The 13,715-nt window shown below is 46.2% G+C and overlaps 2 protein-coding genes across 2 annotated transcripts; one reads left to right on the top strand and one right to left on the bottom strand.

Moving 5' to 3' along the window:
• The first annotated feature begins 4,810 nt into the window (after positions 1-4,810).
• On the top strand, positions 4,811-10,235 carry Mkp3 (Mitogen-activated protein kinase phosphatase 3). The gene is made up of 4 exons (XM_033471394.2): positions 4,811-6,439; positions 6,646-6,831; positions 6,916-7,158; positions 7,298-10,235. Exons 1-4 carry the CDS (start codon positions 6,046-6,048, stop codon positions 7,672-7,674), a joined length of 1,200 nt encoding a protein of 399 aa, XP_033327285.1. The 5' UTR covers positions 4,811-6,045; the 3' UTR covers positions 7,675-10,235.
• A 108-nt stretch (positions 10,236-10,343) lies between these two features.
• On the bottom strand, positions 10,344-13,551 carry Plap (phospholipase A2 activator protein). The gene is made up of 6 exons (XM_076521728.1): positions 13,161-13,551; positions 12,211-13,080; positions 11,745-12,075; positions 11,415-11,643; positions 10,940-11,358; positions 10,344-10,855 (listed from the first exon to the last, which is right to left on the bottom strand). Exons 1-6 carry the CDS (start codon positions 13,295-13,297, stop codon positions 10,538-10,540), a joined length of 2,304 nt encoding a protein of 767 aa, XP_076377843.1. The 5' UTR covers positions 13,298-13,551; the 3' UTR covers positions 10,344-10,537.
• Positions 13,552-13,715: the final 164 nt, after the last annotated feature.

The raw sequence follows: 13,715 nt of genomic DNA, 5'->3' as shown, positions 1-13,715 counted from the left end.
ACGATCGACACACTTCCTGCGGATGTTTCCTTTCGACTCGGCGAACGGATCGAGCCGAGAGGGAGGTCCAGGCGAGATATTTGTAATGTACGGCGTATCACGACGGAAGGGAGCAGCGCTTGTTGCGGCTGGTCAGTATTGCTGGCGCGCTCCGCTCTTCGAATGGAAAACTTTTTCTGCCTGGAACCGCTATCCAAATATTCCCGATTCGATCTACAATGCGGATGACACCCGAATAACATCGGACTGTTCAAATTCCATTGCGGCTGCAATTAAGAAAATTTTCCTTGCAACGAGAACCTTCGTCGACGCGAGTGGGAGTGTTTAGGTTTAGAATAACTTTGCGAAGGCAAAGCGTTTCCATGACGAAACGAGCTGCCAGCGACAAGTTCCAAGGGGCACGGCCTACGCTAACAGTGTGACGCAGCTTGTAGTTCGAATCCCTGAATGACGAATCGAATTCGATCGCGCAGGGCAAAACCTGCGAGCTATCGAGCCGGTCACGCGAGATGCTAATAAAACAAAGGTCCGCTGACGTATCGCGGTGGCACTATTTTTCCGGAAAATAAAGAGGACTCGCTCGCTACCTGTGGCCGGCTACAATTAGCACGTGCGAGGCGTGGGCAGTGGACGTATTTAGCAGAGAGTTGGATAAAGGCATAATTATACCCGCGCGAACTAAATAAAGTGCGCGTGTCTGATCATTCTGTCGAAAGTCACTATTCTAGTCTAGGAATCTATGAAAACCGATTTCTCCTTACCAAGCGATCGTCTAATAAATTTCCATCTGGAATGAATCTAACACGGATTTAAAGATTGAAGTCCTAGCTTTCCAACGAGATCAAAAATATCGATCTACGATTTTTTTCTGCCGTTTTATGGCACTTTGAATGAAAGCTGTGTCGCCAGCATTAGGATAAGGCTCGGTAAATCTGGGCTGAAAAATAGACGATCTTTGAACTACTGTGACTTTGTGAAAAAAAATCGCACGACGATGTATCTTAGCCCATTTTGAAGAGCGAAGTCTTTACTTTAAACTGCTGTAAGTAGCTTCCGAAAGAAAAATTTGTCCTAATAAATTGATAACAGAGTTGAGATAGTTGTTTTTGACAAATTTGTAAATTCAAACACGTTCACAGAGTCCGAGAAATTTGTTTTGTCACTAAAACCTACGTAGAATTAAAGTTTGAAGTCTTAGCTTTAGAACGAGTCCAAAAAATTTGATCTACGATTTTTTTTTACCGTTTCACAGTACTTTAAACGAAGAGTGTGTCACCAAATATGCAGTTACGTCAAATGTAACATGAGATATTATACGTCCGAACATGCCCCCGGTTTTTGGTCCGTGAAACAGCGAAAAAAAATCGTAGAACAAATTTTGATACGTTATTTTAGAGGGGAAAGTTCAAGCTTTAAATTCGCACTAGTTTCATCCCCGAAAAAAATTTTAGAGTGATTTTACGAAAGCTTCAATTTGTGACATTTTCGTCCGAAAAGAGGTCTTCAGTTTACTCTCTGCAATACCGTGAAAAAATCTTTTTTTTTAAGAAATGGCTATGTTCTCCGGAAAATAAAACTTTAAGCTTTACAAAAAGGTTGGCTCCATTGTCATACGATTTTTTTTCACAAGATGACGACAGTTCGAATATCGAGAATTTTCGAAAAACCGCAATGCTTAAAGTATTTTGATATCAGCCTGGCCTATCACGATCAGGATACGAACGCTTATTGTCGGCTTGCGATTTATCAGAGGTATAGTGATCCGAGAGTATCAAAGTCCGCGGAGCTGGGTGTGCACGCCCGAGGCGTCGATTTTTATGACGGTCACACTACCGCCAATGCGTACGCTAAAGATGACGTAAGTGATACCTGTTGATGACCTTAACAGGTGCGCATACTTAATAACACTGACATTACGTATTTCGTGATGCAGTCGGAAGTCGCCGTGCGCGTTACTCAATCACGATTCTATAGCGTGCGCATCAAGCCGGGCTGCATACTGCACAGCGGTTTTCTCACGGACGGCCGGTGTCCGATCGATGCAACTGACACGCCGCAGTCGACCGATCATACAAATTTCATGCACGAGCATTTTCCTGAATCGTAATGCCTCGTTTCCTCCGTTGTGTCGCATTCCATCGACTTTGTATCGTCGCGTCGTCGTCCGTACTACTCTCGCTTCGCCATTTTCGAGTTGCCGTTGCTCTCGAACATCTCGCTGTCTACAGAATTCAATCTCGAGAAAAGAAATTCATTGAAAACTATTTATTATTGGGATAAACCGTGTTGCATTTGCGTTGACTGCAGCAATCTCTCTGCTGTGTCAATTTCAAAATGACGGACCAGCACTTCTAGTTTCTATATTACAGTAATTTCTCCCTGATTCGCGCTCAGATTGCGCACAAAAATGGACAATTTGGGGAGATGAGATACGATTGTTCGAGCGTCCTGGCGTCTCGTTTTTGTAGTTGTGGACAATCGGTAACTATAAAAACGAGCCGCAGGCCTCGACCAATCCGTATCTCCTCACCCCAAATTGTCCACTTTCGTGCACAATCCGAGCGCGAATTAGAGAGAATTCACGGTGCTTTATTTCCTTCTACGACACGTTCGTCCCTACGAAATCTCGAAGGTTCGCTTCGAATCAGAACTGTCGGTTGTAAGGAATGTTATCGTTCGCGTTATCGCGTTCCGCGGATGCATAAACAGCGGCAATCTTATCGCCTAGTGTCGATACAACGCGAGTCTTCCGATCGACGTGTCGCCGTTGCAGGTAGAGACCGATTCACGTAACCTCCATTCAAGAAAGTAGCGGCTGCGTCTGCATCCGAGAGACCGCGCGGTCGGAAGCGTAGAAGACTCTCAGGGAGCGAATTCATGCGGGAACACGTGTCTCCATTCAGAAGAGTAGTCGCAGCTACGCGTTCCAGGCGTTTATGTAAACGGTAGACGAATCCGATATTTTCTCTGGTCAATGAGAGAACGAACGGCGACGTGACCGCGTGAGTCACGATCCGCGACACTGTCGTCGCTCGCCGATGGTTAAGACATTGACAAAACAGAGGGGACGGGGGCGACCTTACGTAAAGTGTAGAGACGGCCATTGATCGCGCGACGCCGAAGGTGGGAGTCTGACGCGATGCGCCTGAAAATCAGACGGTCGTCTCGGATTTTTCATTCGGAGACCGCGCGACCGATTCTTTTGGAGCCCTTCCCGGTGTATTCCGGTGGAATCGGCGAAACGGGAGAAATTCTTTCGGGCCAGAAAGATGCAACTGTCGCCGAGATAGGAACGGTAACAGCGCGCGGGTCGCCTTATCACGCGGCTCTCCCACGCGATCGAATCGAAATTCATCTGGTTGCACGAACGGGCTCGATGCGGCACGGCGAAGGCCACCGACACCGGCACACAGCCCTTTTCGTCTTCTCTTCTCCTCGGCGCGTCCTTCTCTAACCCTGTCCTCCGCCCCGAGCGACGGTCCTAGGGGTCGCGCGATCAGGCGGCCCTGCGCTGTTCGCGTGATCGAACGCGAAAATCTTCAACGACAGCAGCCCAAATGAATGGAATGCCAGCCCACGCCTGAGAGCCGTCTGATAGGCTGTTCGATCCGAGGTGAGGCTTCACGTACACACCACGCCGGAGGCGTCAGGGACGTACATTCAAGGGGCCATTCTCATCCAAAGCCTCTCGTCCGCCGTGCTCGTGCAATTTTTCCCAACGTGTCGTACGACTCTTTTGCCTTGATATTTTGCACAGGTGTCTACCATCGTCTCGACTGTGCAATGCATTTGTTTCAAGCCAAAAACCTCGAAATTGTCTGAGAACCGCCCTATTTCTGGTCTAGGCTTCATTTATTGAACGGTACCGTCCGGCCTTGCAAAGCATCTGCAACCCTCTGCACACAGCTGACTTGGTCGCTCTAGCTTCCAATTTTTTTGATACTAATCGGCAACATTTCTCAGTCTCCCAGAATCTAGCAGTGATCGATTGGCTTTAACGCTGGCTGAAAGAAAGTGTGCATGAAATGTACTGCTCCCGTAGGTGCAGACCCTCCAGCGACGGACATCCCAGATAGAAATCAGCGATATGAAAGTCCGGTACGTAATCAATCGAGGACTCGCGTAGAACGGGCCAGGTAGCGGGTCTCGGTTGGTGCCCAGGTGGTTCAATTCACACAGTTTCATTCATGTTTTCATGTTCATAGATCGAGGTAGGGGGGGAGGGGGGTGGGTGATGGGTACGGTTTCGAAAGCCGGTGTGCGGTGGGCGTTATTGTAAATAGGAGGTCGGTCAAAGACACGGTTCGAAGACATCCGTGGTGGTCGGGTTGCAGGGGGCGTCGGGCTTGGTCGCGCCGCGCCTGTGAGGCAGAAGCACGTGCAGGCGAGTGTGCGTGCACGTCGATACGCGGCGTAGACTCTCGTAGAGACGAGGAACGACGAAACGACAACAACGATGAGGACGAGGACGACGGCGACGGGGCTGCGCGCTGTCTTTCTCGCGTGGCTCGTAATAATATGCGCCCACGCACGCGTGAGACGGTGAGCGTGTAGTGTACGGTCGCTCCTCCCCCCTTCTGCCCGTCGACGTCCCCCTTGGCGTCGCCTGTACCCTCTCGCCCCGTTTCGTCGAACGACTCGGTCAGCGCCGACCCCCCGACCCATCTACCCACGCCTTGTTAATGAAAACATCTTTTGTCAATGAACTGACGTCAGTCTGGCCGCGGATTGGTCGGCGCCGCAACACCACGTGACCCAGCGCCAATCGGCGGCGGGTCCGGGCGCCCCTACGCTCGGCAACCCGACCGCCATTTGCCCATTCTGTACGGGAGAACGGTCGAGTTAAGGTGTGGCCTGCGGCGGGCTGGTCGCGAGAGGATCCGTAGGAGCGCGAGCGAGACAGCGGGACAGGGTCGTGGCACGGGCTAGAGAAAGACGGGAGGAGGCCAGAGAGACACAATCCGTCGTCGTCGGTGGTGCGCGAAGATAGAGAGGGACAGAAGGAGAGACGGAGGAAAAAGAGGAGAGACGAGAGAGCCACGGCGAGGAGAGCGGAAAAAAGGGAGAAAAAGAACAGGAAGTCGGTACGGCGGCCGACGGAAGACGCGTCGAGCGATGCTGGAGGGATTCGTGAGGTGAGGGCGACGGTCTGCTCTCGGGCCGAGTACCTTGTGTTCGCTTCGGTCCAGCGTCGGAGCCCCAGCAGCATCCCTTTATCGGGAGAGGTCGCGGAGGAACGTCCCGCTTCGCCGCCTGCCCCGACGGTTCGACGCGTTTGCGAGTTTCGGAGCAGCCAGAGCCCCAGCAGCAGCCAGGACACACGCAGAATGCCACCGAGGATCCCGAGGAGCGGAGAGACGCGAGGTTCCCGGGAGCCCCGCTCGGGATAAATCGGATCGAGGCTCGGCGGCGTGGATCATGCGTTTACCGAACGGGACACAGTCCGCGGCTCTAGCGTTAATTGGGCCTGTCGTCTTTATTTACGAAAGGATCAATAATCGAGACGAGCTGCTGCCGCTGCTGCTGTTTGCCGCGGGGAAGGAGAGGAGGGCGACGACGGTGGAGGAGGTGGTGGAGATGGTGGAGTAGAGCGGCGGCCGACCGACTGCCGCAGGAAGTGATGGTCAACACGTGAGAACGACGCCGTGGAACGTGGACGCAAGCCCGGGACCACGTCTCGGACGCACATGCTCTGTCACGCAATTTCAAGTGCCATTTCATTGCATTCGATGAATGCCCATCACACGGATGACTCTCCTGGCCCAGCACCGTACGCCTGTCTACGGTCCATGGAGCAGAATCATGCGCCTGCACCCTGACCGTCTCGTAGCAGCACACGGTAACATGCTGCTGGAAAGTGCCATAGGGAGTTGGAGACCTTTGGAACACTGCGAAGCCTGAGCACAGCCTTTTTGGAGTACGATGGGAGACAGAGAGGTCACAGGGACCAGGGGATTTCCTCTGTGAGGATATAAGAGGGGCAGGCGTGTTTCAAATGAATTGAAGACCAAAGAAGCATCAGGAATTTGAATTAAAGCCCGCAACATGCCGGGAGGAAGTGTTATGGAGGAGGATCTCGTGGGCCCGGAGTGGCTCTTCAGGGAGCTCAGGTCTCAGGAAGGCCCTGACAAGCTCCTCATCCTCGATTGCAGGGCGCATTCCGATTTCTCTGAGACCCATATAAGAGGTTCGGTTCCTTTAGCTATACCTAGTATCATGCTGAGACGGCTAGCAGCGGGCAAAGTTGACCTACTGTCAACGATACGGTGCTTAGATCTAAGAAATAGGGTTGAAGTGTTTCTGTGTGGAGACGAAAACAATAGAGGAACATTCGTGTTAATCGGTGACTCTACAGACCCTGCAGGACATCAGGGTGAAACTATCCAGGTCTTGAGTCGGAGACTCAGAAGCAGTGGAGGATGTGTAGCTATTTTAATTGGTAAGGACAGAATGAAATATACAGCACTAGTTGTGGTTCTTCTTTGTAGTCATCGATTCAGATGTCCAAAGTAGTTGTGAATGAAATATTGATTTGTGCTAAGGGTATACCTATTCAATGAAGCACTTATATCCCTGCTATAGTTTACTAAGCACTCCTGAACTAAGGCTATTCATTAAGAAATACTATTCATCTTCTTTTCACAGGTGGTTTTAGTGCATTCAGAGATAAATATCCTGAATGGTGTGAAGTTAGTCAAGTTGGAGGGGAATGTCCTCCAGGTCAGGACTCCAATGACGGTGAATTGATGGGTCTTAGATCCCTTCGAATATCCACTCCACCAACAAGGTCTTACTCAGATTCTGATAGTGATAGCACGTGTGATTCTGTTGGTTAGTATGATAATTTACAAACTGTTGAAACAAGTTTCTTACGAACTACACAGAAAGAACTAACGAAACCGTTGTTTTCCGCAGGACCCGAGGAGGATAAAGACTTTCCAGTTGAAATTTTGCCTCATTTGTATCTTGGGAATGCAGCCAACAGCGAGGATAGGGACGCGTTAGCACGTCACAGGATACAATACATTCTCAACGTAACCCCAGATTTGCCAAATGTATTTGAAAGCGCTGGTTCGATAAAATACATGCAAATACCCATAAGCGATCATTGGAGCCAGAACTTAGCTAGTTTCTTTCCACAAGCAATTCAATTCATCGGTAAGTCCGCACGAGGTCATCTTGTTTTGGACTGTCATCGGTATCGAAGGTGGTACAAGCATCCCCTACAATCTTAAGCGGGACTAAACTCCCCGAATGTTTGATAAATAAATGAAAAATGGAATTACCTTGCTTTCAGAGGAGGCACGAAGCTCGGACAAGGGCGTGTTAGTGCACTGTTTAGCGGGGGTCTCGCGGTCCGTGACGATCACCGTAGCCTACCTGATGCACAAGTGCAGCCTCAGTCTGAACGACGCTTTCAACTTAGTTCGTAGTCGGAAGTCGAACGTTGCGCCGAATTTCCATTTTATGGAGCAACTGCACAGCTTCGAGAAGGAGCTGAGGGACAGGGGGGACCGTAACAGGGGCAACGAGCAGCGGTGCATCGGCGCCTGCAGACCGGGGGGCCCGTGCAACTGTCCGGCGCCGAGTTTCCTCAGCCCGATCGATTTGGGCCTCAGTCCCGATTCAGGTATAGAATTCGATAGGTGGGCGGCGAGCACGCCGGCCGAATGAGACGGGCCAGGGGGGACCCAATACAAATTTTAGGTCCCTCCTAGTGCGCCCCATGCCATAGTAGAAGAAGAGCCCTAATTGAAGGGTACGGGAAACGAAATTTACATTCTGCGTCGCGGTATCAACGACGACAGGCGGTGTCGAGATACACATACAATGTAGACACGACCGTGGTTGTTAAACGGCTCAGCCTTTCCGCTATTTTTCTACCAGAAATACTTTCTCGCGAGCCATTCTCCTCTTGTCGCTTGCGGGAGTGGCCACTGGGCTTTTTCTGTTCCAAAGCTGTACGATGTTTCCACTTTCTAACCCTTTGAGGACGAGTCTGTTCACGCTCTTCCTTTCTAACAGTATTCGAGACTCTAATCCGGTCCCCTGAGGAAAATCTTAGCTATTAGAAGCTATCTTTCTTTTTCCTTTCTCTTACAAAATGGCTGAGCTAGCTACACACTTTTAGTCAGCTAAGAGGTCGTGAGTTTGATGTATGAAAACGTTTGGAGAATGTCCTCAAAGGGTTGATGCGACGCAGGGTCGTGTTATAGCTTAGGAAGAGAGAGAAATAGCGTTCTCTGTGACTATTTCTTTGTCTAAGTTGGTCGCGGATAGCGTTGATCACTGAAAGTATTTTATAATTGAAAGCCGCGCCGATTCTTAGGCGCGCTGTTGTGATTGTACGTTATGAGATTATGCTTCCAAGTCCGAGATTTTCTGTGCAGGTCGTAATAGCGTCCGAGACGTGTTGAGTTCGTTGGTCAGCGCTACGTTGGTCCCCCCTTTTTCAGCCGGCAGCCCCCCTCCTCCTCCCCCATACATTTCTAGTGAAAATACACTTTTATACGTACACTATACTCCTCGAAAGACGAAATCTATATTTTTAATACTTACTCCCTGAACCCTTCAATTAACGAGGCTGTGTTTGTTTAATCACAGACGATGCTTACTGTGAACAGGATTCAATTGAGACAGAAAAGAAAACAAGTAATTTCTATGAATCGTCGAACCCAGGCAATCACATGTAGAAACTATGGAAAATGAAAACGTTTTAAAAAAAAATGAGAGAAAGAGAGAGAGAGAGAAAGAAAGAAAGAGAGAGAGAGATCACTGCTTGACACACTAATTTTTAAGTTATCGGAGGTACAAAAATTTGAAGAATGTCTCGTACTCAACAGTTAGTTGATAAAGTAAATATATATATATGTACACATATGTAAAGTAATTTGAAACTCAAGCGTAATTTTTGACATAGTTTTTCAATACACAAAAGTGACTTATCTTGAGAAAAGGGTATTTCTCTCGGTGCACACCGCTCTAGCAACAATTTGCAGAGTGGTGTGCACGTGTTTTCTCGAGCGAACATCTCGGTTAAATAAATTTAAGGAGTACATCTTATGCGGATCAGTGCATTTCTATAGGGCATTCCGAATTTCTTCTACTTCCAAAATGAAAATCGGGGTCGTCGTGCACAAATACAATCGTCCTCAATGTTTTTCACTCATGTTTCAACAAATGTCAACGATTGGACTGCAGATGTTCATGCAAATTTCCATTTTTATAGACTACATCGACCTCGTTACAAAAAAGTAACCCTAGAATTGTAATTAGAAAATAATCTACACATTTTATTGCGTCTTTTTATCTTCTTTTTTTTTAACCGTGCAAAGATGTCTGCAGCCCACTGACGGTGGAATTAGGGTCTTTTTTGGTCAATTACAGTCGGTTACAAAAGTTTGCACACACCTGCCAAATTAAAAAAGGGTTTCAGAAGTTTTGTGGACATTTCTGTAGAAACTGTAAAAAAACGTCGTTGTCTCTTTTGTCTTAAAAACCTCACGAATGTCCGCAAAACGTTCGAAGCAACTTTTTTTTTCTGTTCTGGTAAGGGGATGTTCGAAGTTTCACGGAGTTGTTTTTGCACCGCGATCCTTGATCCTGTACGTCGACAAAAGGATGCAACTAACGAATGCTGTACAGCAATTTGAACACTAAATTTTTGAATTGTACGAATCAGCACTGTTTCTATTTACCTTACAGATCTCAGATATATATTTAAAATTATTTTTGTAAAAACGAAGAAGCTAATCGCATTCACATTCCCACAATGAGCCACATTGACCTGATATACTTGTAACGACTATCTTTCATGTACTATATGTATTGTTCATCGAGCATAATTGAAAAAGTTAATATGAGTGTACACACATCGAACAAACACCGACACACTACAATACACACACACGCGCACACGCCGCATACCCACACGTACACACACTCTCACAGTGAATGTTATTTTTCATGTAATTAACTAAAAAAAAGTTGCGGTAACGAACTCTTGACTATTTGCGAGGGCGAAAATTGATATACAACTAAGGAAATATATATTTGACGTTAATGTAATAACAATATTCTACTATTACACTGTTGTCTGTTGTATGTTTATCGGGCGTGATGCTCGAAAGATTTAATCAAATATTATGTATATTACATAAATTATTATTTTATATTCATCGTTGTACATATATTTTAATTAATTTTCATTAGAAATACAACTTATCTTACCTGAACCGAGTGTAACTGACTATTCATTAAATGCGTTAGGTGCACAATTATCAATGGCCCCTCTTATCGAGCATCGATTTTTTTTTATGTGAAAAAGAAAAACGTAGTCTCGATTATGGCAAAAATGTACTTTTATTAGCAATGAGAAATTATAAGGATTCAATTGTCAAACTGAAAGAAGGAAGAAATATGAGAAACATGTTCAACGCGACAAGTCGATGAATACATTTGTTAATTTACGATATCAATTAGTTGAGTCTTGTGTTCATGGTTCGTATCTTTAGAAATTTTCTATAATAACTTATGCTTAAACGATCAGATCGATGATCTGTTTCGAACAATTGGCCAGCTTGTCCGTGGACACGTCTGTTTCAGACATGGTTTTCAATATGTTTAACGTGACCTCGGATTGTCTGACCGCCTTGATCAGATCGTCGCGGTCCGATGAGTCAGAAGCCGTACATAAAAGCGTGCCTAATCCCACAAGAGTTCTGAACACTGCTTCCGGTTCCTTCAACCGGGATAAAATATTAAACATGGCGTTCAAACACTGCGCTTTGCCGAATACGTCATTATACTTGTTCAAGGCCACGGTTAAGTTCAGTATGTAAGTCGATACAGCAACCTGAAAATTATTTTACGCATTAATTCCATATTTTCCATCCTTCATTTAAAGTTGTACGCTAACTCAATATAGAATTTTGTATACCTGATTGTTTTTATTACCAAGAGACTTCAAGCCTGACAGAAGTTCCAGAATCTCGTCCTTGCTGTCCAAACAAAGTTTCTCCCCCTTGTCATGAGTGAACATGTTCGCCAGCAATCGGAATGTCAGCATCTGATTCGAGGCAGACGCCTCGGGTTTGATGTGTTTCTTGGTGATCTGCAGAAGCTCCTCCGTACAAATAACATCGTTGATCTCTTTGGATAGCACGGCGAGTCTTGTTATGTCGAGGACAGGGAACAACACATCATCTGGCCAATTCAACAGTGATTTTAAGGTGTTTAAAGCGTCGGTTCTTAAGTGTTCGGAGGTTTGGTCTTTAGCGAGCTTTACCAAGTTGTCTAACTTGTCGTCGGGTATTCTAACGGCTTCGGTTTGCTTGGTGTTCAGTTCCCGTAACTTGTCTGCAAACAGTCTGTGATCAGCCTTCTCTTATCATTAATCACACAAAAATAATTACCTAGAATTGTTTGTAAATTAGCCTGCTCTATCTTCAAATATTTCGTATGGGGGATGTAAGAGGAAGTCATAGAGGTCTTAGAAGAATTGAGCATCGTTCTTGAAGGTTCGGTGCTACTCGTCGCCGAGCTAGGTATATATCTATTGCCTCCCGTGAACGGGTCAGCATACTGAGTACTTGTATTCAGACCTGGCGCTGATTGGGAGTTCTTTATTATAAAATTGGCAACCTGAAAATGAAGATCAATCAATGAGACAGTGGAACTCTAAGCAGTATTCCTGACAAAATATATCCGATAGTTAACGAGTATGTAATACTAAGAATATTTACCTGATCCAAAAATAATTGACTGAGATCGTTATCGTGAAGGAATTTTTGCGCAACGTGCCATGGATCTTGACCATTGTTGTAAGGCAATTTCAACGGTGGAACCCCGTCTTGTATGTCTACAGAAAATACGTAGTCGTATTCTATTCCGTTATAAAGTTGTTTTCCCGACGTAGCATTGCTGCCACCGGTTGCCCCCATAATGTCTCCGATCCTTATCCATCTTTGTTCGCTCTGGGACCAACTATACGCTCTCACCGCCTCCCCGTCGTTCACTATTTTAGTTTGGCCGTCCCTTTGACCGGGCTGCTGCAACGCTTTCGCGTCTGGCAAACTGATAATGCACAAACGAATTAATTTACTTTGTCCCAAACTGTAATCTTAACTGCAAACGAAGTCTCGGTTTATTTAAAAATTATTTAAACATATTAAAGCAAAAAAATTTTTGGAATCAAAAATTCGTTCTTACTCCTTAATCTTGAGTCCCCCTAACTCTTGCTGAGCATTCAGCTTTGTGTTAGCCACCTCCTTCTCGAATTCCTGCAACATTTCCGGATCCGCGATTCTTTCTGGGTCACAGGAAAATATCCTAACAATACCATCAGAGCTACCAGCAACTATGTCACCATTGGGCAGCAGGTCGATACACCATATTGACTGGGATGGCAATGTGATGGTCTGACTTATTTGATTATTGTGCCACACTCTGATAGTTCTATCCTCTGCACATGTGTATACTTTGACACCATTTTCTCTACATATGACACTATATATGTAATTAGTATGTGCCTCGTAAGTTCCTAAATGAGTTCCAAGGGAAGCATTCCAGTGACGTATAGTGGCATCATTACCACAACTTAAGAATTCATTCTCATTTACTGCAGAGATGTCTCGAACACAATCGGTATGCCCAGTCAGTTTATGCTTCACAAAGCCATCGCTTGTCCATACTATAACTAATTTATCCGCTGAACCAGTTATGATGCAGCCATTGGACAAATCTACTACACTCCAAACAGCTGCAGTGTGTTCCACCAGGTTCAACTGTGGATTGCTTAAGTCGTCAACATCCCACAGTTTAGCACTTAAGTCCCAGGAACTTGATAAGAATGTGCCTTCCCTGACTCCTGCTTTCAATTTGCATACTGAATTCTGGTGGGCTTTGAGGACGTTTAAGGGTTCGTCTTTATCGGGCACGTAGACGCATATCGTTTTGTCATTGCTGCCAGTTATTATGAAGCCCGTGGGATGTTTTTCCGACGGGTTCAGAACGCACACCGAGCTCACGAAATTCGTGTGTCCCTTGAACGTCGCTGCGTGCACGTAATCTCTACCGTTTCTGTAATAAGTACGGTGTTTAGTTTCTTTCATCGAACCTGGAATCATGAAAAAGAGATTTGCATTTGACAGGTTAAATACCCAGATGGTTTCCACACACGGGCCGTTTTGTCTCGAGACGTGGAAACAATGGTTCCATCCGTGAATGTTGCCACAGCTCTCACGTCGGACGAGTGCCCGAAAAGTGAGGTCCTTAATTTATAACACGGCTGGGCCATCGGTACTTCGGTGTCCTAACGAGACGCGTATAGAATTCGTGCGAATCATGCACCGTGATAATCTTTCCAACCAGAATGCGGAAACGCAGAGAGACAAATGGCAATTGGTTTTGACATTTAAAACGCGTTCGAGCATGCGTGACACTTGTTGGCAGCGTTCATAGAATTTGAAGCAAATTTTTATCTATAATCGAAGGGATTTTAAAAGAAACGTTAGGTTGAACGCTGTCGGCCACCGAGGCTGCAACGGGCGAATTTGTCATGGGATTTTCCATGTAAAATAAGGAGGGAAACGTCGCTGGCAATGGCAATTCCTCTAGGTACATGTATATAGAGTGTTTCTAACACGGGGAAAACTTGAGGGATGAATCATCAGGATATGTAAAAGGAAAATAAAGAATTAAGAAATCGAGATTTC

Source organism: Megalopta genalis, chromosome 5 (assembly GCF_051020955.1).
Source record: "Megalopta genalis isolate 19385.01 chromosome 5, iyMegGena1_principal, whole genome shotgun sequence".
Classification (NCBI taxonomy): domain Eukaryota; kingdom Metazoa; phylum Arthropoda; class Insecta; order Hymenoptera; family Halictidae; genus Megalopta; species Megalopta genalis.
Note: the sequence above shows the minus strand (reverse complement) of the source record. Positions and strands in the feature narration are given on the sequence as shown.